This window comes from Lycorma delicatula, chromosome 8 (genome assembly GCF_047948215.1).
Source record: "Lycorma delicatula isolate Av1 chromosome 8, ASM4794821v1, whole genome shotgun sequence".
In the NCBI taxonomy this organism is placed as follows: domain Eukaryota; kingdom Metazoa; phylum Arthropoda; class Insecta; order Hemiptera; family Fulgoridae; genus Lycorma; species Lycorma delicatula.
The window spans coordinates 101,208,951-101,234,236 of NC_134462.1; the positions used below are offsets into that span (position 1 = coordinate 101,208,951).

The 25,286-nt window shown below is 34.2% G+C and overlaps 1 protein-coding gene across 1 annotated transcript in view; it reads right to left on the reverse strand.

Moving 5' to 3' along the window:
* The window catches only part of bma (SCY1-like protein bma), an 823,269-nt gene that overhangs the window by 88,431 nt on the left and 709,552 nt on the right, over positions 1-25,286 (reverse strand). Inside the window, exon 9 of the mRNA XM_075374176.1 lies at positions 13,154-13,307. Within this exon, the coding sequence (XP_075230291.1) occupies positions 13,154-13,307 (154 nt within the window). The remainder of the gene's footprint in view (positions 1-13,153; positions 13,308-25,286) is intronic.

Below are 25,286 nucleotides of genomic sequence, written 5' to 3' on the forward strand. Positions count from 1 at the left end.
GCTAATAAAAAAATTCCGCCCGTATTTCAGTTCCCCCGGTAAAATGAGGTTGTACTTAAATTTTTAAGGCTTTCTATAAGGGTTAAACATGATGATTTCTTATGTTTTTCACCTGAAAACTCTAATAAAACAAGTCCCAGATCTGTGTCACTGAGATGCTGTATTAATTTATAAATGTTTGAAAAGTCCAGCATTGTCATCGATGCACTTTTCGATTCGTTTCCTTACAATTTATGTCGCCAAACTAATGGTATCTTCAAGTTCCTTGATGAGGGCAGCAGCATTGAGAATGGAAGCGATTAGTTCATCGTGTGTGTCTTTCTGCTTGTACACCTCGTATTTCATACATTCTCATAAACAGTAATCCAAGGGAGTAAAATCCAGCGATCTAGGTGGCCAATTTACCAAGGCATACTGTCTGTAGGTGGTCCTACAGACCAGGGGAACTAGAGTGTAACCCAGTTCCTTACCGGTCACGGATATTTCAAGGCATACTCTAACGCGGGAATGCCGAGACACTCTGCGGATTGTGATTACTGTGGGGAGGCGGACACCGCAGAACACACGGTGTTCGTGAGCGATCGGTTCCTGCGGCGTAGTGAAGCATGCGGGAGAAAATTCGGGGTGCTTATCCCAGAGAACATCATTGGGACTATGCTACAGACCGAATGATCGTGGTATCCGGTATCCAAACCAATATCTTGGTTAAGATCATCCAAACCAAGTTAGCAGGAGTGAATAACTACCTCTAGTCTCCCTTGGAGCAGGTACCCGTTATCCAAACCAATATCTTGGTTAAGATCATCCAAACCAAGTTGGCAGGAGTGAATAACTACCTCTAGTCTCCCTTGGAGCAGGTCCCCGGCCCCAAGAAATCAAGGTTAAAAAAAAACCCGCAGGATCCCGACAAGTTTTTCGAGGCATGGGGCCAGCAGTGGAGGCGTGGATGGAGACAAACCACATGGGGTGCTGTGATAATAATGTAAGGTGAGCCCGGCATCCCGTGTTGTATAGCGGAGGGATTTTTGGGGATAGGCCCGCAAGGGATAGTCCCACACACTACTATGGTGTCTACAAAAGGTACTACATGGTGCCTATAAAAGGTTTCCCCTCCTCTGACAAAAAAATAAAAAACGTGGCTATTTTACTGGCTCTACGTCTAATCCATTGACCAGTAAATTTTTCATCTACGAATTGTCTTAATTCATTCGTGAAATGTGTTGCTCCATCAGGTGATAATACAATTCTATTTGTTTCGTCGATTTTCAATCACTGTAAGAAATTTATTATTTAAAAGTTCCAGATAATTTCTCCCCGTGACCCGTTGTTCTAATATAAAATATATCGATTGATTGTCGATCATGCCACATCAAACTTTCGCCTAAAATCATTGCAGAAAATTTGATTCGACTACAGCATGTGGATCTTCTTCACACCATCGATGTGAATTCAGTGTGTTATTTATACCATTTCGGGTAAAAGTAGATTCGTCCAAAAATAGTATTAGCGGAATTAAGTGGTAGTTATTGTTAAATCACTGATAAACTGCAGTCATCTGACATGGTCTCCAAGCTGGAGGTATTGAACTGTCTGAATATGATAAAGACGCAGTCCGTAAGCATGTAATGTCCTCTATACTGTACTTTCGGGAATGTTGAGTCGTGCAGAAATTCTTCATGTTCAAACAGAACCGTAACTAAACCTCCTAACGTTTATTATTAACACTAAACAAAATTTTATGACAACAATGAATAGTATTCATATTAATCATATAGTTATTGTTACCAACATTTCAAAGATCTAAATTTATCTGACTAAAAACAGCTGTATTTAATTTTTATAGATTCATAACATTTTTTATTAAATTTTACTTTTTGATAATGAAAGTTAATCTTGTTTTGTTTTTCATAGATTTTATCACATCCATTTTTTTCAGAATTAAATTCTCTACACGTTTTGATAATAACATTTACGCATTTAATAAAGTTATTATATTCAAACCTACAAAAACGTGGTTTTCGTCACCGAATTTTTCTGTTTTATGTTGGATGTCACGAAAAATACATAAAGTTCTGGGACTTGTTTTGTTAGATTTTTCAGGGGAAAAACATAACAAACCATTAAATTTACCCCTTTATATAACGGCCTAAAAATTTCAGTACGATCTCATTTTACCGGCGGAACTGAAATCCTGGCGAAATTTTTCATTAGCTCGTAACACGTTAACCAAGCATTTTCGAAAATATTTTTATCGAAAATATGAACTTTATTCCTTATTTCCCAAGCTCTACAATCCGTTCCTAAATTATTTTCCCTTTTCCTTCTGAATCATTCTGTATATATATATATATATATATATCTTTTCCATATAAAAGGATGGTGCGTGGATTTGTTTGTTTGCTAGTTGTTTGTGCTCATATTTTTATTTTGCTGCTATTGGCGCAGAGCGGACCAATGGTAGTGCGCTGGGCGGCTGCCGCACGAACGATTCATTCGTTCGAACGATTTATACTTCTTGATACGAATGATTTATCTAAAATTATTATATAATTATATAATTTGGGAATTAAAAAAGGAAAAATTTGGGAGTGGAGCTGTGTTAAAAAATCTTAATTCAACAAACAACTAAAAATGTTCAGGATTTTGAAGCTTTTTTTGTAAAAATTTCTGTTAGTAAGCTAAATTTATGAACGTTATTTAGTTACAACTGGCAAAATAAATTTAACAAAATCGTGAGTAATGAAACCATAAACCATGTAACATTATCGCAGCTGGCTGCAGGCTCGCCTTTTCTCTAATATATATAGAAAGTGAGAGAAAGAGAGAGAGAATAGAAATTATATGAAATATCGAATATTCCGAATTGTATTCCTTTGACATAAGTGAAGGGCTTAATTATGAGTATTTCAAACATTGTGCTGCTTTTTCGATGCGGTAACAAGGACCATCACAAGTTAAGCCGTTTATTCACTGTTTTATTTGCTTATTATCACTGAAATTGGTAAAGTAGCTAATAGGTTAATATAACTAAAATCAATCAGATTATCTAATGGAGTTGAATACATGATTATCTTGGAGTTGAATACACAACGGATCCCTGGCAGCCGGGTCGGGTGTTGCAAGGGGGTGAAAGACAGCCCTTCGTGTAGTTGCTGTTCGTCTGTGTTACATGGTAGGGCGGTAGTGATGAAGCGGAGGGACTTCGGTAGCCTCTGAGCAAGTAGCGAGCGGTACCAATGTCCAAAAAGGAAGGTAGACAGCGACGTAGTGTGCGAATACTAGCCAAAGTGAGTACAGTCGGTAAGTCATTATGTTATCTAGATTATTGATTAAACTACAGTTAATTAGTTGAAGCAGTGAACTAAAACAGTCCGAGAAGCTAAAACTGTCCAGAATAATGTAGCTGTCAGAGGTAGCGTCAAGTGTCAAATGATGGGGTGGGGTTGTGCGACAGCCTTCAGTGGAGTCGCCGTCTGTCCGTGCTTGCGCGGGTGGGCGGCGGCGATGAAGCTGTGGGACTCCTAAGCCTCCTGCCTTGTCATTACTGGGGTTGTGATATACTTAATTGCAAAACCGGCCCCGGGTGGAGAGGAATGGTGAAACCGGAGTTTTAGTCGGTACGGTGCGGGCACACATAGGCTTTATAACAACATCTAGCCGTACTCGTGCGAGTCCAACACTCCCCAACCTTGTGTGGGGAACGTAAATGGTACTTCTGGGCAACATCGATAACAAAAAAAATCAGATACTCTAAAATTCTGAATTATTATAAACCAGATTAGATTAATAGGGTTATAACCTTTCAGTGGGGTTTTAACTTTACGGTTTCTAATTCGGTCAGATACTTCCATACGCAACGCGATTCTGGAGACGGGAAAAAATATTCCTGGGAAATCTTTTTTCTGAGCCTGTTCTGGGATGGGTCTTTAATATACGACGAAACAACTTTTTCCAAAAATTTGAATTGGAAAACGCAAAATCACAATTCAATATTGTGACTTAGCCATCGTCGGATACATGCATCCGAACACATAAATGATTGTAGACGAAATGTATAAGCATCCAATTCACGGTAAAAGAATTTCCCCTTTGTCTTGTATAGTGGTGCTTCTACGAATAGGTCGATCCATTTTTTCATATCCACCCGCTTATCTTATTTCAAAACCCTTTTTATCCAAGATATCAAAGAATATTGCATAAACACCGGTAGAAGCGGTAAAGATTTGAGAAATTGTGATTGTACGACGATCAATTAACACTTTATTTACACTTGATCGTCACAAGGCTGTGATCAACACCAATCTACAGCGCAACAAGCTTAACTTCACATGAGGGTAAAATGTGAACTAAAGCTTGCGATTGAAGTAATTTACTGTTTTATCTCTTCGTCAAAATATTTAATAATATCGCTAATAACATCTCTAAATTTGATATGATTATGCGGTTTTCTCATATTTGCTAACGCGTCTTTGTTTACTGTCTTAACCATAACAAAATGCTAAAAATGTAATTAGACAGATGATATAATATAAAAGTAGTAGGCCACATTTAATGATTTCTGAAAATGTAAATAAACGAAGCGAAATTAAATATTAATATCCTTACTGAAATAATAATAATAATAATAACAATAAAAAAATAAATAAATAAAAACGTACAATACTTAATATGAATAGTTAAACTGATGTAATAGACCCTTGCAATCACCCATTTGATTGTTGAGTAAACGACAGTTTAGAAGTCTTTAAGTTCACTTTTCCACACGCTGTGTTACCTTGGTCGCGCTTTACATAAAACAGAGAACTATTGTTCTGTAAGTGTTCATAATATTTCTATTATTATAAAAATTAAGCTCAAATTTCTAGTACAACAAATAAGTGTCAGCAACTAAGTGAAATAAACTTATGTACGGTCACTTTTAAAAATTACACAGTCTTATCAAATACTGTACTTTACAAGGTAAGATCCTGTTTCACGAAAAATCCCTTAAATAAAAGAAAAAGTCATCTCAATTTACGATAAAGGTAGAGAATTGAATTTTTCTCCGCACCGATTGTAGAGACAGATGCAATTAATACTACGATGACAGGAGATGCGGTAGCATTAGGGTTTGGTATGGAATAATAGGCTGTGTAGCGGCGGAGTTGGGAGTACGTTGCAGAAACGTTTTTGCTAAATGAGGGAGCCTTTGAAGAGGAACAATGTAATTTGGGGAGGCCTGAAAGCAAGGCCTAACACTGAAAGCGAATGAGTTGTAAGGGATGAAACACGACCGAGGGTCTGTGAAATATGGGAAGGGAGAAAGGCTGGGAATTTTTTTTTTTGAAGAGAACAATTCAGTCGACTTCAGTTAAAGATATAGCAACAATCTTTTTGCATTTTAACAAACATAGTTATGGTACCCGTTCATTATTTCTTTTACTTTCGTAAGTCCATTTCCACGAATTTTTCTTTTGTGCTTCCTCAACTTTCTTCAGTTCCTTTTTATTAAATATCGTTCTGTTGTTTTAAAATCCTACTTATTTCTTTAAATTTATATATCTCTTTGTAAATGTTTGCACTAAAATACACACAAGCTCTCAATTTTACATTAAATCCTTATAGTTTAGGCCAATGATATTTTATATAGAAAAATTATTACGACACGGTATTTTACGCGGTACTTCTGGATATTTCAGAATACTCGGTTTAGCCTGTGTAATGTAGCCCACAAAAAAAAAAAAAATATATACATACGTATATAAAATACAACCTACCTCTCTCTCTTTTTCCTGTTTAGCCTCCGGGTTACTACCGTTCAGATAATACTTCAGAGGATGAATGAAGATGATATGTATAGAGTGTAAATGAAGTCTAGTCTTGTACATTCTCAGTTCGACCATTCCTGAGATGTGTGGTTAATTGAAACAACCCAAACACCAAAGAACACCGGTATCCACGATCTAGAATTCAATTCCGTGTAAAAATAACTGGCTTTACTAGGACATGAACACTGGAACTCTCGACTGCCAAATCAGCTGATTTGGGAAGACGCGTTCACCACTAGACCAAGCCGGTGGGTCAAAAAAAATACCTACTCTCTCTTTCTTTCCGTATGCATCCGTTTTGCATGTGGTTTTGATTTTATCGTTAAATATAAGACATGACTAGCTGGTCTAAAGAGTCGATCGATGAGGGAAACACGTTATTTTGATCGGTTGCAATCAGGGATCGAGCCGCGGAAATTGTTCGGAGTAATCGATATTTTGAACGTACGCCAAATCGGATGACCTAAAGTTCTTCATCGATGCAACCGTCAGTTGTACAGAAACGCCCGAACAGAGAAGAAATCAAAATAAGTGAATAAAGAACCGGATGATTCAGACACAAGAGAAGAAGAATTAGCGTCAAACTATCTCGGCACTGATAATATTTCATTTGTACACCGTCCATATATCAGAATTTTTTTTTAATAATCACCTTCTACTCATAATAAAGACCTACCGGCAAGAAATCATTGTTCACATTCTTCGATACATAGAGAATAATGCATCTGGTTCCATTCAGACTAGGAAGACTACCGTCGGTGGAGACCTGTACATTGATTCGGGATGAAGAAAATTATACTGGACGGCGCGTTAGACACAGTGGAGCTCTGTCGCTTTGTCGCTTCACCAATGCTGACCGCTTCTGAAATTCTTTTGCCTGGTAACAAGCCAAAACGGTTCCTTTAAAAACTAATTCGTGGTTAAGAATCTCGACCGGCTCGGCAGTCACTGTTGTCGACTTCAGAAGCTCGGAGGCTAAACACAGTTTTTCAGAACCGACCTAATAAGGATACCGATGAGCGAACGATCCTTTAGCGAATATTCAAGGGCCCCTTTTTTATTCTGTGATGAAAGTCTGAAGATCATTCGTTTTTGTCTCGGTAGAGGCGGAGCGATGACGTAATTCAAATGCACCGTTGATGATAATTAAATAACACTGAAATGAGTAAAAAAATGTATCGAAGCATTTTAAACTTTAAAATAACATTATTTTCAAAGAATAATAAAAATTTTTCAAGTTTTATACATATTTAAAATAGTTTAATGTCTTCTACAGACAATATTCGTGACGGAGTGTTAGCGACTTCGTCTTTCATTGGAATATTCGGTTCGATTTTACATGGGATTTTTCAAATGTTACAAATTTCAATTTTATTTCTCCGGTAGGTCGACGTAAGATAGAATCCACTTCTGCTTACTCACGTGACAAATTTTAGAAAAAAGGCATAAATAATAAATAATATTCAATTGAAATATAAAATTAAGCGATAAAAATATATAACGAAATAAAAGGAAACCGATTAAGTAAATATTAATTTATTTTACGTGAGCATGTAACCTATTTCATTATGTATTATTATACATAATTATTCATTATTAATTTAGGGAATGTTTTATTTCCATTCCAAGAATGGAATATCTTCTTTTACGATTGGTTTTTATTAAAGATTCTCAAATTTTTGTATAAACAGAACTCGAAATGATAATATGCTACTTTTTACAGAATATATACTATTAATTTCCGATATGAAAACTAAAACAACATTGAGAAAACGATCTGAAGTTGGCGAGATTAAATAAACTGATTAGTAGTACCACATCCGAGTTCTTTCTGCTCATTGTCGATCAGTAGATTAAATAATATTGATTGCATTTAAATAATACCTCTACGTAGAGAAGTGAAACTGTTCTGACATTCTCCATTATATTCACAGTTTATAAATTAATGGAGAATACTGGATCGGGTATTGTTTTAGATGTCGATAACACAAATATTTTATGAAATTTATTATACATTTATGAATTTTATATACATTACATTTAAATTTATATACATTTACATAATTTAATATGATTATGTTATATAGTCGTATAATACATTTGCATTAATATTTTTTGATGTTTATAAAAGGAGGGAGATGCTACATAATAAGAATCTTGTAGGAAAATCTGGTTTATAAAAAATGAGAAAAATTGAAGGGAATATGCAAATTAACTTTCTGGACACACTACTACGCCTGGAATAGCAATTTTTTTATTTATCCATTAATCTATTTAAAAAAAATTCTGGTTTATTTAGATTTACTTAAATATCAATGGTAAAAAAAATTTTTTTAATATATGTGATACACATAAATTGAGTTTTTTTTTATTATTAAAAATTGATATGAAGCAGAATTTTTAAAATTTAGAAAAAAAATAGTCATCTTTATTACGACTGTAAAATAAAAATAATTGGTCAGAGTAGGTAATTTTTTTGTCATAAAACATAACAAGAATTATCTACCGCCATAATCTGATACTACGCTCGAGGAATATGGGTTTTATAAAGCACATAAAAATTATTTAATTCCTGTATTGAACGATCATTTAAACTTCCAGTCCAATTCGATTTAAGATACGGCGATGAGGATGGCGGCAGGCAATAGCAGTATGGCTACACTGCACGAGTTCTTCAGTCCCTCTACGTGGACGACCCCGTCGGTGTGCACACGTTTTATACGGATTTAATTACTGGATCGTGGATATCGGTATCCCTTGGTGGTTGGGTTTCAATTAACCACAAATCTCAGGAACGGTCGACCTGAGACTATACACTTCACCTACACTTATACATATCATCTTCTGGAGTAATAACTTACGGTGGTTCCGCAGGGTAAACAGAAAAAGAAAAAGGTGTGCACATATCTAGTTTGTGTGTGGTTTTATATGTTGTTAATTGCATTATGACTTTGTATGAATATGAATACGTATATGTTTGTTTTTCGTTTTTAATTTTATCTACATGTGATGTACGAAGTCCAGTGAGTGATATTCTGAGGATGTAACAGAGTTTCGAAACGCGTTAAAATTAAGTAGATACCATATAGAAAGTTCACATAGACGAATGTGATTTATTAAATTAATTAATATAAAGCATTATTTTGTTATAAATATGCATAATAGTAATAATTCACGATTGATATCAAAATATGAAATATCGTTGGGAAATGAATCTAAACATTATTTCGTTTAATCGCCAATGCCGGTCGGCTGAATGCATAATTTAATACTATTAAAACTCTTATTTATCCGGTAAATTCTATTACAGCCAATTTCCAAAAATTTTGCGGTCACCATATCACGAGTTCAGTAATTTTACTCTTTTACTTAAATTAATGAAGAATAATTTAAGAAAAATCAATGTAATTTGTTTTATTTAATCATTATTCATATGTACTAATTATTTTTATTCATATACTAAGCTCAACAAAAGGTTCTCAGAAGGCCGGATAGGCTGAGAAGCTCCTATCGTTTGGCCACCGCGTAGTCCCGATTTGACGCCGATTGATTGCTTCTTTTGGGGCTACGTAAAAGACATCGTATACCGAGAGAAAATTCATTCACTCAAACACCTGTGCCAAAGAATAAAAGCAGTTGTGAAAGCGATTCTTGCAGACATGTTCGCCAATGTTTGGAATCAGGTAAATTATCGGCTCGAAATCTGCAGGTGCATATATTGAGTTACATTAAGAGGTAAACAAAATGCAGACTTTTTATTTTCATGTAATAAGACCCATCGAGTACATTCGTGATTCAAAATGTAATAAAATCAATCTAATTTAAAAGTGCGGAATTCTTTTTCGGATACCCAGTAATATTGTCAAGCTCATTTAAAACCCTAATTAAAAATAATTGTGGTATTTACCTATGTACAATTAATTAGTTTAAAGTAAAAATATCTACTCAGGCACAGTCATGTGTTACCACAGTCGAATGTTGTCGACGTATTAAACGAATGATATGTCTGTTAACTAATAAACATCAAGCATGTACGAAATAAAACCAAATTATACGGTATCCTTCATCTGTAATTCTTACTGCGATGTTTACCTCAAGGTATCTTGAAAGGAGGTACCTTGAAATAGTACCCTTCTCAAGTACTTTTCCTAGGTACTTGGAAATTTATCATTATGAAAAGGAAGATAAAGAGACAAGCAAATAAGGTAGTGATGACCCTTTTAGCTTAGGACAGGAATTATATCCGGGATAAGTTTGCGCAGCTCGAATCGCATTTCTACAGGTAAAAATCACTATACCGCGGAAAGGGTGGTTTCTGGGCGGGTCAGGACCTTCTGTTAAGTTAACTTATGTGGATAACAGAAAGATAGTATGTGGTCTGCCAAGGTGACAGCTGATACTGAATACATTAACTTAATACGTTCACAAGAAGCGGATGATCGGGTTTAAAGGTAGACAGGCGTTTTGTGTTGCAGACAAGATGAATCGGGCTCCACATGAAGTAACACTTCTCGGTTCTCGGCTATGTGAATGTCTTCATCTGTTCATCTATCGTAAGACACTTCACAGGAAGCCAGTAAGCGTGCGAATTCCCACACACATTTTATTCCAGATCGTAGAAATAAGTAGTGGCTTCATTTTAGAATTTTCATCAGATTTTAGATTTTGACGTTTATGAAAATTACGGGAGTTAGATTCATGTCTTTCACAAAATTCAAATACGGCAAGTTCGGGCGCAAGAACAGCTGGTTTTGAACAAATTAAGGAAAGAGAGCAGTTGGGATAACGCACTTTATGCTTCTTAAGAGTCCGAGTGCAATTCATCTTTTTCACAATATTTTCTCTGTTGTTAATTTGTTCTGCCCACCTCAAAGGAAATTCCATTCTTGCCAAATTCTTTTCAAAAACTTAATGAACTAAGTAATTTGTAAGCTTATTGAATAGTAAGCCTTACCGATTTAATAAATAATTGTATTTATTTTAGAAGATATTTGAACAAATGTTTATTTCATACTGTTAACGCGTTTCTGGACGTGTTTTCTTTAAAGTGAAAACAATGGAGCCTAGCAATATTTTCTTCAGTTAAAAGTCTTGGTTGCTGTGGTTACAAATTAAAAATTAAGCATCAGCCTGAATCAAACTTGTTCTAGTTTTCCTTATTTCTTCTTTTTTAAATTAATTAATTAAAAAGTTCTGTTCTTTTAAGCACAAGAGATATTTTTAAAAAAAAGTTATTCATTAATGTAATTGTAAAGGACAGAAATATTTTTCTTAATTTATTACTTTTGAATAATAAAGTAATATAATCTTAGTTATTAACGGAACTTTAGTACTTTTTAAAAAGTTTTCATTTCTAAAGAATTCGAATTTTCATTTACGTATTTCATTCATTAACTCTTGTTTTAATTAATATCAAATTTAACAAAAAAGTGTAAATTAGTATCTCAATCCGTTTAAAAAAATTTATATCTAATTAAAAACTCATCATTTATTTTATATTATATTTTTTAGATGAAATATTTTCTTAAAGAAGTGAACAACTGTTATAATACGGGATTAAAAACCTAAGTTATACATGTGTATGTTGCTATTTTAACAAGACTTTTGTAAACTTTATAAAGTCGTTTGTTTAAGCATCCCGGTAATTTGAAAATTTAATAAAATTAATTAAATAATAAATCCTTTTAAAAATTACTTAATTTCAGGAATATTATTAATATTGTACCTTCATTGAAGGTTTAGCTATTTTATTACAATTTCTGAAAATAATTATGAAAAAAAGCTTTTAAAAGACAGGAATGGAAAATTTGAAAAAATTATAAGAACGCAACCAAAAAGTAAAAATTAATAAATCACGTAAATTACATATAAGTGCATTAAATTATCGTTCTCTTTGTGTGAAAGATAGCTTGGCACATTCATATTAAATGTAGTATAAAGTGGTTGTGTGGGAAACATACTATCGGGGATACAATGAAAAATATCGGGGTTTTAATTCCTTTTGTTTCTTGGATGAGGTATGTAGAGTTGTTTAAGGTTAGAATCGAAGAACAAAAAGGATAGTTTCAGTTGCGCGTGTGGTCGTAGATTGATTCCCTATCTTTTGGTTTGATAGCGCTACAAGAAAGATGATAATTCGTGAGCAGAAAGCCTTCTGTGTTTTACAGTTCGCTAAAAGTGAATCTGTAGTCACAGTTCAAAATGCGTTCCGTAGAAAGTTTAACTGTAATCCTCCAAGAGACAATAACATTTGTCGGTGACCTAATTGGTTTGAAACGACCGGATGTCAGTGTAAAAAGAAAAAGTACGAGGACGTCTAAAAAAATATTGATCGTATCAGGGAACTTTTCCTGCGTAATCCTTAAATATCTGTTAAAAGACCAGCCGCGAACTGGCAATTCTAGTTAATGACAGCGCGGAATGTTATAAGGAAACGTTTACTTATGCGTCTATACTGTTTACAACTATTACAGGCTTTGAAGCCAACCGATTACACTGTGTGTGTGTCGACTTCGCTGTCGAAATATTGCAGCATGAAGATAACGACTTTCTTAATCGTATTGTGTTTAGTGATGAGTCAACATTTCAACTTAGTAAAAAAATTAACACGCAAAATGACCGTATCTGGGTATAAGAAAATCCCATGATCTCTTAAAATGGGGGGAAAGGGATTCCCTAAAATTACATGTTTTCTGTTCGTTTTCTTTCGCTTTGAAGCAAGCGTAACAAGAGATGCTTATTTTAATCTATTGCTTATATTCTTGCATGGCTTTTTCCTCGATTGCAAGATGGACCAGACAGTTTTTTTTTGGTAGTTAAGTTGGTACGCCTTCTCAGTGGCAAAGCTCTGTACGGAAACGTGGAATTACGGGGAAAATATAAAACGGTCTGTGTTCTAAACAGAATAAAACCATTACCAATTTTGTCTTTTAAAGAAACATTTTAAATGATCTCTACAATCAATATTTGTTCTCGATCTGTTATCACTACAAGATAATTCATTTTTGGGAAGATTCTCACTATCTCTCAGAATATAATATAAAAAATATTTTTATCAATCGGTTGACAAAATTTGATTTCCACTTCGTACTTCAACAATGAGTTAAAGACAAAAGACGATTCTTCTATGCGAATATATATTTATTTAATAATTAAATATACTACGTTCTTAATGACGTGAAACAAAGTTAATTAAATTCTTGAAAATAATATACAATAATAAAAGTTGCCTGAATGTTAAAGTAATAACGTTAAATTAAAACACAACAAAATTTTTAAATGTAAATAAATATGCACGATAAAAAATTATTAAAATTAAATACTAATAAAAATATCAAAAAAATTACCTGAACTTGTATTGTGGCGCTTTCAAAAGCATTATAAAGCATAGGGAGAACTTCAGTGCGGATATCGTCTCTTGGTGTCTTCTCTAATATAATATGTAAATTTTCTAATAAAGTTACAGAAGCTTGAATTGATTTTGGAATGCTGAACACGTTCCTGAAATTTTAAATAAAATCGCATGTTAATAAAAAATATTAATATTTACATGATATTTCATCGAAATCTTTGATAGCGAATCGTACGAAAATTACAGTAAATATCTTTTACTGACCATAATTCCTTTTATAAAAAGATTATTTATAAATGTTTATATCTTTTTTTTAGCAATTAGAACTGAAATTTTACTATAACAGGGAAGTAACTGAAAAAAAAAAAAAAAAAAAATAGAAATCATCTTATAAGAGAACATGACAGCAAACAAACTACCAAATCGTCAACACTGACTTAGGTAAAACTGTTTTTTGTTTATTGTTTAGACGTTGAACAAGTAAAGAAGTAAAAAAAAAAAAAAAATTACTTTTCACCTTATCTATGTCCTCCAATCTTCCTCTTTCCTTATTCTGCTCTCGGTATTAGATCTTAATATTTTCTCGTTCTATATTCAGGGCGTTTTAAACTCTAAAATATAATTTGTGTCACTTCAAATAAATATATACAGTCTATTAAAATATAATATCGTTAACACACGCTTAATAATTAAAACCTTAAGAAGAAATCGAGTAACTTTAAAAAAAAAGCCGACAACACAGTTGTAGAACTTTACCGTCACGCGGCTAAAGCCTCTTTCCTGGAAAGTCCTAAAACTGTGGGTTGTTTCTGATGCACGGCTTACATACACAACTTAATTTAAAATATTTTTTCATTTTATCTAAATATAATACTTTTTCGTTTATTTAATTTAATGATTCTAACTAGAGTGCGCGAGCATACCGTATTTAATTCGAGCTGGTGTGGCGGTATTAGCGGAGACGGTCGGAACTAACTAAACTAATGTAATTTCACAACTTAAATAGAACAAATTTTGCTTGTACGGTCGGCAGACTGGTGTATCTACAAAACTTAACGCACCAGATACCGAGTCAACCGGGCGGTGTAGTTCGAGACCCAGCCAGACCGATTTACTTTTTTTACACTTTAAATATTATTCATGTATTGAACTCTACCGCTCATCTGTGACGTCACAACATAGCGGTCGACTATAGCAGCTGGACGTCAGTGTTAAAAATGTTTGAAATATTAACTAAATGAAATAAAATAAATAATTAATATTTAAAATAATTTTGTTGACATCCCTGTGAAATTTAAAATTTCCCGGTCCAAGAGCACGAGAGAAAAGGGAATTTCCTACGGGGAAAAAGGGGCGGACTGTCTACACTAGCGCTCCTGTGGTGACAGGGAATACTACTGACGCAGTATATCCACTTAGCCACTAATTTGGAGTAATTTTTGGGGTGGTGCGATTATGCAAAAATTTATTTTTGCAAATATTGTTATTTTTTTTAATTATCAAATGTGCCTAAAAAAAATATTACCTTAATTAGGTGAAATGAGACCTTAATTAGCAGAGAGTGATTTGCTCTACATCCTCACCAGCTTGGTCTTTTAAATTGATAAAATTCTTCGAATTTAATGGCATCAACGCCTCATATACAGAAGAAATCTGACCAAGTTTGGTCAAAATTGGTCTAGCAATTCTAAAGATATATGGTGATTTAGAGGCTAACACCGAACTTACGTACATACGAACATTAACATCAGGAAAATCTCCATCCGATTTTTTTATTTTTTCAGTCTCTTAGGTATCAAAACGTCAAGCTCCGGTGAAAATCGCACATGTCCAAATTGGACCGATTACAATACTTGTATTTGACCTTCTAGAACTATAGTTCTGCTATAGCGCAATCTAGACGGGAAAGTAAAAAGAACACTCTAATACTCATAAATATTCACGTAACTAAACATTCAATTACAAAGTAATTAACTTTATTACAACATCCCACTACGTTAGAATTTAAGTCCCACTACGTTATATATTTATATTTTTTAAGTCCATTGTAGAAAGTATAGTATAAAAAATTCACATAATAAAAATATTAATAATTTTTAAAAAGAAAATTGTATAAAAATATGAAATAAATAATTATGAACAAAAGGATATTATTTCTTTGTAGGAATAGTGGATGGCAAAAAGTGTGTATTCGTGTCTAAATAGGAGCGAAAAGAATGAACAACTCTCCATTTTCTACCTTTGAAATATTTCTATTTTTATTTATGTGAATTTTCCCTTTAAAATTTTTCTATTTACATTTTATCCTCTACGTCAGATATTCTTTTGTGCTAAATGAAGAAACTCAACTGAAAATAAAAAAAAAATAAAACTAAACAACGGATGTGACCTGAAAAAAACGAATAAACTTATAATTATGTCGTGTTTATTACTCGTTTTAAAGTTTCTCCTCTTAATTACATAGCTTATAATGATTTTATACAAAGTGATCTTTCATAAAATAAAGAAAAACTTGGAGATAATTCTCTTTTTGCATTATTTTATTGGCATTGAAAACACTAACAATCTTTTTTCGGAAAGGAGGTGGAAATGCATTTACGTACGGGCACAATAATAGTAAATACAGCCTAAATTAGTAGTTACCACGCCGAACTAATGAAGATACTGACTACACAAGGATCACGCTGCAATTTTAATTCGCTAAACCCTCCTCTCTTGTTTTCTGCACCAACATCGTTCTAATGTAGGTAGCGACGGCAGTCCACGCTTCTTCACCTCTGAGCATAAACCCGCAGATATTATCGGGGGTCTAAAAGGTCCACCTCCACCACTAACTTCCTTCTTTCCGACTCCCACCTCGAACACTCGAAGATATTGCGTTCAGCAGAATCTGCCGTGCGTTCAGAATAAGGTCCCATGACAACGTGTTGAACGCGTTCCTGATGTCAAACAGAACCAGGCCCGCCATTCTCTGGTTCTGCGGGTGACCTGCAACGCATCTTTGACAACATGCACCAACTTCAACGCCGCTTCAGTAGTCGACCTGCTTTGTCGGAACCCAAACTGATTTTTCGCCAGGCCGCCACTGGCCACGACCTCTTCTTCCAGCCTTGAGAGCAGCAGCCGCTCGAAAAGCTTCCCACTGGCGATGAGGAAGCACATTGGCCGATAGGTCGCTGGTTCCTCGGCCGGCCTGCCCGGCGAGAATCAGCCTTGCCCTCTTCCAATCTTATTTCTGAAGCACCTTATTTCTTCCACAACCAGCTCCTCTCTGTAAGATATCGCGAAAGTTGGAAACAACGCCTCAACTATTTTGCCTAATAAACCAGACGGCAGGACGGGAAAAGCCCTGCCGAACTTCTTAGTCATTAAGCGGTAGGGATCCCCCCACGGATTAGCATCACGTTGCAGGCGCAGCTCCTTCTATTTCTCCAGCTTAGTTCTGCGAATTGGTTCCCTGAGTGACTTCCTCGCCGCAAGTAGCAACTCCAGGGCCTCCGCTCTGTCGCCACTGCCGTTCCTGCGACCCTCTCTAATATATCTCCTCCTTACCCTCACGCAGTCACATCTCTATCGGTGGGTTATCATTTAGGGTAGACAGAAAAGTTGCACTTTCAAACATAGGGCGGGGTCCGCTGCACGCCGGTCGACTTGTGATTTCATGTTGGACGCCTCTATCTCCGCACTACGCCGTGTAGCGGGTGGTCTACAGCAGGGTTAGTTCCTGTATGTTCGGTCACTCATCGGCGGAAGCTAGCGAAGTGAAATAAGTAACTGTCCCGGAGAAGAGTTTGGCCCTGCCAGTATAGGTACTAGTCGAGAGTTCCAGCGTTCAAGTCCTAGTAAAGGCAGTTACTTTTATATGGATTTGAATACTAGATCGTGGATAAAGGTGTTCCTTGGTGGTTGGGTTTCAATTAACCACACATCTCAGGAATGGTCGAACCGAGACTGTACAAGACTACACTTCATTTAGATTCATAAATATTCTCATTCATCCTTTGAAGTAATACCTGAATTGTAATTCCCGGAGGCTGAACAGAAAAAAGAAATAAGTATAGGTGCTAGTAAAGGCCTTTATACGGACTTGAATACTAAATCGTGGATATCGCATTGTACCTTACGGTGGATCCCGAGGCTAAACAGAATAATAAAGAGTACAGGTACTGGTGAGCCCTGAACCAGGCCGCTCCCGAAAAAATCTCCTTCGTTTCAACATCGAGCTCCACTAAAGCGGAAGAGTTAAAGCGTCCCTAAGTGAAATGCCGAATGCGTGCTGGACTTTGTTTGGTGAATGCCGGAGGATAAAAAAAAATAGATCTCGTTACGTGATCTGCAGTGACATGCGGGTAGCAGTATAGCCTGTGTCCTATAAAGGTGATCGATGACGCTGTGCCATCGGGCATGTTACTGCCGTGGAGTATGAGAGACTGCTATAAAGGTTGGCGAATGATTATTATGATGCAATCTGGATAAATCAAGCAGCAATGACACAGTCCATATGAGCAGCTCTGTATTCATTCTGTCGTTTTTCTATCGTACTTTTTTCCATAAAAAAAAGGGCATAAGGATGCGAGTTTTGACATTTCTTTCTCGAATCGTATTTACCAGGAAAAGTTAAGTCATGTACGACATCACAGTCAGTAGTATAATAGAACAGAGAGTGGTAGAATCATGTCAGAAAAGGTGTGACATTGCTCTTATCGGTAGGATTATGTGAAGTCTCATTCCGTTCCATTTACCAGAGGTTATTTATTAGGCGATATAATCTTTAATCGTTGGTCGGCAAAAATGAGTGTCGTTATAGATTCATCATTTATGTTGTGTGAGAGCCGCATAGATAATGTCTAAAATGCTATTTTGTCTGCTGATGCAGTAAACTGTGTTTGAATATTCATAAAGGGGAAAGAATTCGAAAAATAGACGATATTAAAAAAAACAATATTATAAACAAAAAAATTAAAATAATTAAATGTAATTTAAGAGAGTTAAAAGAAAATTTTAGTTTTTATGAATAAGGTAGCAAACTTTTTTCTCGATCCTGAGTGTGACATCGGATACAATTACTATTAGTAGTTAGTATTAGTATTAAGGTAGTATTAGAATTTAGTTTTTTGTTGTTTAGAAAAGTTTTTCAAGTTTTAAAGAAAACTTGATAAACTTCCAAAACTTTATTTATTATTCTTCTAGTTCCTGTATCCATTACGGAGAGAATCTCATCGTAAGAAATCATTCAGGTTTCTACTTTCTCTTTTTTCATAATAAAAACTTTTATTTACCCTTTACAGATATTTTAACATTACAGCAAACATTAGTGTAGGTACTATCTCTTTTTATACGCATGACGAAAGTAAATGGAAGAATGTCGAAATAACAAAAAATATATAAGATAAATTGTTTTGAAATTATTCCCCTATTAATTTACACAAAAATGACCTGCATGCTAGGTAATGGTAAAACATCCATTTTAAAAATGAACCGATAAGTTTCATTAGAGAACGCTTTACCGTTTTAAAGTAATGGATTTATATTTTCATCCGACTACATCAATAGGAGGGTAATATATAGGATGTTAATAAAGTAGGGGAACCTTACCAGTTATCATTATGTTTTGATAAATTTCCTTATTATTAATTTGTATTTCTCATGTTAACGTTCTAATTCTGGAATGTGTAATAACATTTTTTTTCTATCGTTTAATTTTGTCTGTTCTAATGTCGTCAGATGTTTCAATGCGTACAAACATTTTAGTTGAATTAATGCTGCTCTATAGTGTCTTATTTTTTTTTGTAGATGTTTTGAAAAGGTTTTTATCTATTTCCATTTTTTTTTCTTTTCCTTTGATCGCTAATTATTTTAAACAATTCAAATGGGTAATTTAACCTGTGTTAAATTTTTTTAATTTTATTGATTTTTTTCAGATTGTAATTTTTAATATAAATCCTTTTTTACCTCCTTGTGCGAAGTAAAGGAAGTATTATGATCACGAAAAATTTCGGTTTTCAGATTTCAACGGAAATATCCATTTTGATCATCCCTGGATCCTTTTGACTAGTTTCTGCGTGACGTTTGTACGTACGTGTGTATATACATATTTAGCATAACTCAAAAACGATTAGATATAGATGTTGAAATTTTGGATTTACGATTGTTGTAATATCTCGTTGTGCACCTGCCCTTTTGATTGCAATCGACTGAACCAAAAGTGTCCAAAAAAGCCCAAAATCCAAAACAATCTGAATTTTGGGCTTTTTATTAACTGCTGTAAGCCCTCATTGAGAGCTTTTCAACGGTATATCGTAAGTGGTACTTATTTTCATTGGTTCCACAGTTATAGCCAAATAAAATTTTTATTAATGAAATATTTTGATCTTATAACGGGATGGCACATCGGTTCGAATTCAACTTCATTTCCTTTTTTTTAATTTTTTTTTAAAATTTAAATATATTGATTTATTAACTATTATCATGCGATTGAAAAATTTTTTTACAATAAATAATAATTTAATAACAACTTTAAAAAAATCGGAAGTTATTAGTGAAATAAAATTTGATGTACTTTTCATTAAAAAAAAAAAGTGTATGTGTAATTTAATAGGTGTACAAGCATACCTAAATATGGTGTCCACATCAGATTTTTATTAAAAAAAAATTACGAAAATTGTGGAGCTTTTTTAAATATTTTTATATAAAAATATTTATTTCTAATTTTATGATGCATAGTTAAATAAAATAGTAAGAAAATAATAATATTTTTTTACTTGATAAATATAAAATTTCTTGTTTGATTATATTTGTCTTAATTTTAATTTTTGAAACAAGATGTTCAAAAAAATTAAGTAACCAAAATTTTAATATTAATTTTACTTTCATTACAATTTCCAAAAATATGTCTTCAACTTATTGAAAATTTGGGAGCTCATGCATCAGGGGGCTTTTTTAATGGTTAAAATATTAATAAAAATTAATTGAAAAACGATTAAAATCGAATTTGAAAAACAATTTTTTTTTTTTTTTTTTTAATTTGGGAGCTCCCTCATCAAGGGAGAGGAATTAAGTAATTTTAAAGACTTCATTGTTTAACAAAAAACGTTTTGAGCATTAAAAATTTGAAAACACTAAAACTTTTTTTGATTTTGGGAGCTCTCATACTAGTGAAGAAGCATTCGGGCCAAATTAATTTTTAACAAAATGTTCTATAAATGATGATAATAAATACAAAAGGTTTTAAAAATTGTTAAAATATACAAAGGTACATCCCAACCCCGTAGGGGAAGACACCCATCTTGTGACGTTACCGGTAGCCACACCACCCCCTCCATTCCGAGCCCTTTACCAGAGGTCATCTTTAGACCCTCTAACTGATTACACCTCACAGTCATCAGCCAGGCCTCGGTCGGGATGCCACCGATGTAAATGTCTCGGCAGACATTTGCATCAGTAAAATACAAATCAAATTTTGCTTTCATGTAGGCCTCAAACGGACATCTTCACATCCAACCTAACCTGATTCCCTCAAACTAACTAACCGAGACCGCGGAAGAGCGGAACCCGCGCCTAGTCTAAATTTGACAACACCATTCGTGACTGCGAATGCCTCAGAAAACGAACGAGTTGTTAGTAAAATCAGTGCTACACTCACACCAGTTAAAATTATGTTTTATGCAACATAGAAATTCAAACCTGCACCCAAATAAGTCGACCAAATTAGGTCACCTAACTAGGGGAACGCAACCTCATTCCGGCCCGGACAAACCCCGTACTCCCACCCGCTCCATCTGCTGGAGTCTCGTACGGCATTACCAAGTCACAAAAGTACAACCATAATTCTAAACGAAGTTGTAATTTTCTAAAGAGTGAAAATTCTTGAGTAATTTGTTTTTCAAGAAATACTAAAGTGTAAGAGCAATCAAAAAATTAAAATTTTTAAGCTTTTTAAATGCTTAGGGTAACTTTCGAGATGGCTATAAATTAAAAAAAACTTTTTTTAAAAAATTTGTAAAAATTAAAAAAACGTTTAGTTACCACAGATCATTGGAGTGGGATGGGAAAAAACCTTTTATAGTAGTTTAAAGGCCTGTTGATGTAGAAAATATAAATGGAAAAAAATCTCATTAACCTCTTTTCTGAAGCAAAAATTAGTTAAAAAAATGAAAAGTATATAAGTAGTTTTTTTGGGGGGGAAGAGTGAATATTAAAAAAAAATTGATTATTTGTGATTTTATAAAAACACTTAACCTTTTAAGAAAACTGCTTTGCTTAAGTGTCCTAATAAACGATTTCAAATTTTATTTCGGCCGAAACCGATATTGTTAAAAATTCCTTTTTTTAAATGCCTCCTTAAGGCGCAAATTTAAAAAAGGAAACACTTTTTTATACTTTTTTTGATCGATCTACGAGCTGTGATAAAAAATACAGTGAATGAATTTTTATAGCGGCAACTGCCGACGCTACATCCATACGCTGTAATTTGTCCAACAGCGTGATCAACTGAGACAGGCAGGGACAAGTTGTAACACGTTAGAGCTTGCCAGTCAGCTGCCGGAGCCGCTAGAGTGAGGTTGTGTTTATCGTGTCTGTCGCGCAACATGGATTTTGAACAACGCATTAACATTAAGTTTTGTTTTAAGTTGCCAAAGAAGCTCACGAAATGTTAGAATCGGTGTACGGCGATAATGTGGTAACTTTGAAGACTGTGTACAAGTGGTATGACCGATTTAAAAACGGAAATGAGTCTGTTGAAGACGAGCAGCGTGCGGGACGTCCAGTAACCTCAAAAACAGTTGAAAATGCGCAAAAAGTGGAAACAATGGTTCGTTCAAACAGGCGAATGACTATTCAAGAGCTATCGGAAGACCTTAACATCTCGTACGGATCCGTTCAAAGCGAAACGATGTACGAAGAAACCGACCAGAAAAATGGACCCATGGCTTCCTTCTTCACCACTACGCACCGTGTCACACCTCGCTTCTCATTCGCGAGTTTTTGGCCGAAAAAAGTGCTCCTGTCTGTCCACATCCGCCATACTCACCGGATTTAGCACCATGCGATTTTTGGCTCTTCCCAAAAATTAAAACTGTGCTTAAAGGAAAACGTTTTGACACCATTGCTGACGTTGAGAGGGCCACGACCGAGCAGCTGAAAGCTCTTCCGAAAGACGCCTTTCAGAAATGCCTCCAGTCATGCAGTCAACGTTGGGATAAGTTCATTGCTAGTCAAGGACAGTACTTTGAAGGAGATTAAATCGAATTCTATGTAACCTTATTACTTTTTTTAATAAAACTTTATTCAGCGTATTTTTTGATCTCACCTCGAATATATACTTTCCCGTTATAGTTGTAGCAGCCATGTGTTACTATAGCCCGGGAAAGAGATAGATTTTTATAAAAATAAGTGTTTTTGATTTTAAAAAAATTTACCCATTATTTAATTAAATTTTTTTTTACTACAGAAAAAGGGAGGAAAACGTTTTTTAAAGTAATCCCCCACTACGGGTAGCAATCTCACTATCACACATTTATATTTCTATTAGTTTTATCTTGCCCGAAATTAATACGGCTAGTATTTAAGAAACATTTCAGAATTATTTTTATTATTTAAGTATGTTTAGTAACTGATTCGAATAACAACCTCATCTATTTCCCTTGTGATTTATTTTTCCATAACGAAATATACGAAGAGACATCTGCCGTTTTAGCCTTCTTTAATTTTATTCTTAGTTAAATTTAGGAAGAGAGAGTATTTCTTTTAAAGTTACAAATAAAATCATAACAAAGCTCTTCGAGGTAGAGTATGTAAATCTTATTTAAAAGATTTTTTGCTAATTTATGATTGGTTGAGATCCAATTAGCTATCACGCCAATCATAGTAATTTAGATTGATTACGATAAAAGGCAGATACACAAAAACGCACAGATTATATAAAAGGATTTGATTACATGAAAGGCAGAAATTTATTATTATCGGTAGCTGCGGATCGATCGGTCGACTTCAGTAGAAGAGCGGGTTGTCGATAATATTATTTTAAATTTGATTTTTAACCGGTATTGGTTTGGAATACTTTTTTCAGGTCACCCTTTCAAAGAACAATCGAAGATATTCTTACGTTGTTATAACATAAAGATTGTCGAAACAAGCTTTCCTTAATTTCCGGAATGAAAGTCGCGTGGTTCCTTCATCTTTTCTCTTCTTACTTTTTTCTCCAAATACCGAATTTTTCTTATTATTAATTGGAAAAAGTGCACTCAGGGCATTCTAAATAACTTAACTGCTTCTAAAAATTGAAAGTAATTAAAATATTGAATCATAAGTTTGACATTTGGAACAATTGTTTCCAAAACTGAAGGTGATTATTCTCAAAAATTGATATCCTTCAGTTCTCCAAAAATACGAATAAACCACTAATAAGAAGTATACGTAACAAACCAGCAATCAGCTGATTCCTTATAAGGAAAATGAAAAAATATTTTTTCTACGGTTGTATTATAATGTCTGAATTAAGCGGCTGGAAACTGAATTATAACGAGAGTCATTATGAAACCGATTTTCATCATTATAAAGATGTTCAACCAATCAAAAGCCAACTCTTTTCAACCACTGACCAACTAGAAACGAGCATTGTTTAATGTATCAGCTGTTTTTTTATCTTTGATTTTAACCCGATTTTGTAGTTGGCAAGCAGAGTTAAAATACACCAATAGGTGTACTTTATCTCTATTTCTATAATATTATACAGTACTATGTATATACTACAGTTACATATATTCTATACATTTCTATAATATTATACAGTTTACCCTTTTGTTAATTATGTTATGTGTACAAAGAAATGTCTTTAAGACCGATCAATATTTTAAAAAAAGGCAAAACTTATGACTAACCTATTGCCACAGAAATGTATGGTTTAATGTTATTTTTTGAAAAATGAAAAAAAAAATTTCGTAACAATGTATTCTATCAATGATTTAAATCAATAATCAAGAAGAAGGAAAAAAAATCGGGTGGTGCTGTGTCGGGGTGCCCGACCGTTGGTTTAACGTGAAACGTTACAGACCTTGGGTGAAGTTCCTCCAAGCTATAGACCGATCAACTTATCCGTAGTGTTGAATGGGAAACAGATGTGTGGGTGTTATCCCCACTCGTTATGTCCATTAGTTCGACTACAGCAGCGGTAGACGTGCTCCCGCGCCGTCGGCGTCGTTCACTGATCGCGCCATGTCAGCTTTGAGACGCTCTTGAAACAGTTTCGCTCGGCACCGGACATGGGGTACGTGTGCGTAGCCCATAAACCTACCCTTTCCAAAGATACGCGTAATTTATATTTCCGGCTTGCTTTTGCGTGGGCTGAGACTGACATTGAATTTTTATACTTTTTAACATGTTTAATTTTTTACACATAAATATTGTCCAAGATGCACTTATTATTATTTAAATCGATCTATCTCGACAAACTCTAAACACACATATACGAATCACCGCGCTATCACGTCTAAGTTGTGAGCTAGACCGAATGGAAAAGAGCGAGAGCGCCAGTTTCGCCAACCCGCACACCAGTGACGCAAGCTCAAAGTCGTATCGGCGAGCTAAAGTAAGTTATAAAATGACACCGCATTTACGTCTCTGAGACTAATAGTTAGGGAGTTATTAAGGCAGGACAATGTGGACCTTTTCGTTATGCTACAAATTTCTGCTTCGGTGTGATTTTGAAGACGTTTCACATCAAAAGTATAGGAAGGCGAAATATAAGATGTTCCACGATTTTTACTAACGTTTCCCTGTGCATGGAGTCAAATATTGTTTTTTGAAATCTAAAAATATTGCATAAATCTTTTGTCTTATTACTGTCTTTAAATTTAATTTAATTTGTTTTTCGTTGTTAAATATTTTTATAAATTTTTTACGCTTTCTATTTTGTCAGATAATAAAAATGACGATCTAAATTGACTGTAAGTATATAAATAACCGCATTTTGTTATAAAAGCTTAATTGCTTTTACGATGAAATAAGTTTATGAGATTACTTCTTTTTTTTACTTTTAATATAAAAAATGTCACTCTGATATTATTATTTTGTCGATTGTAATTTTAATTAAGTTTGAAAACTTTTGACACGATTATATTTTTAAAACG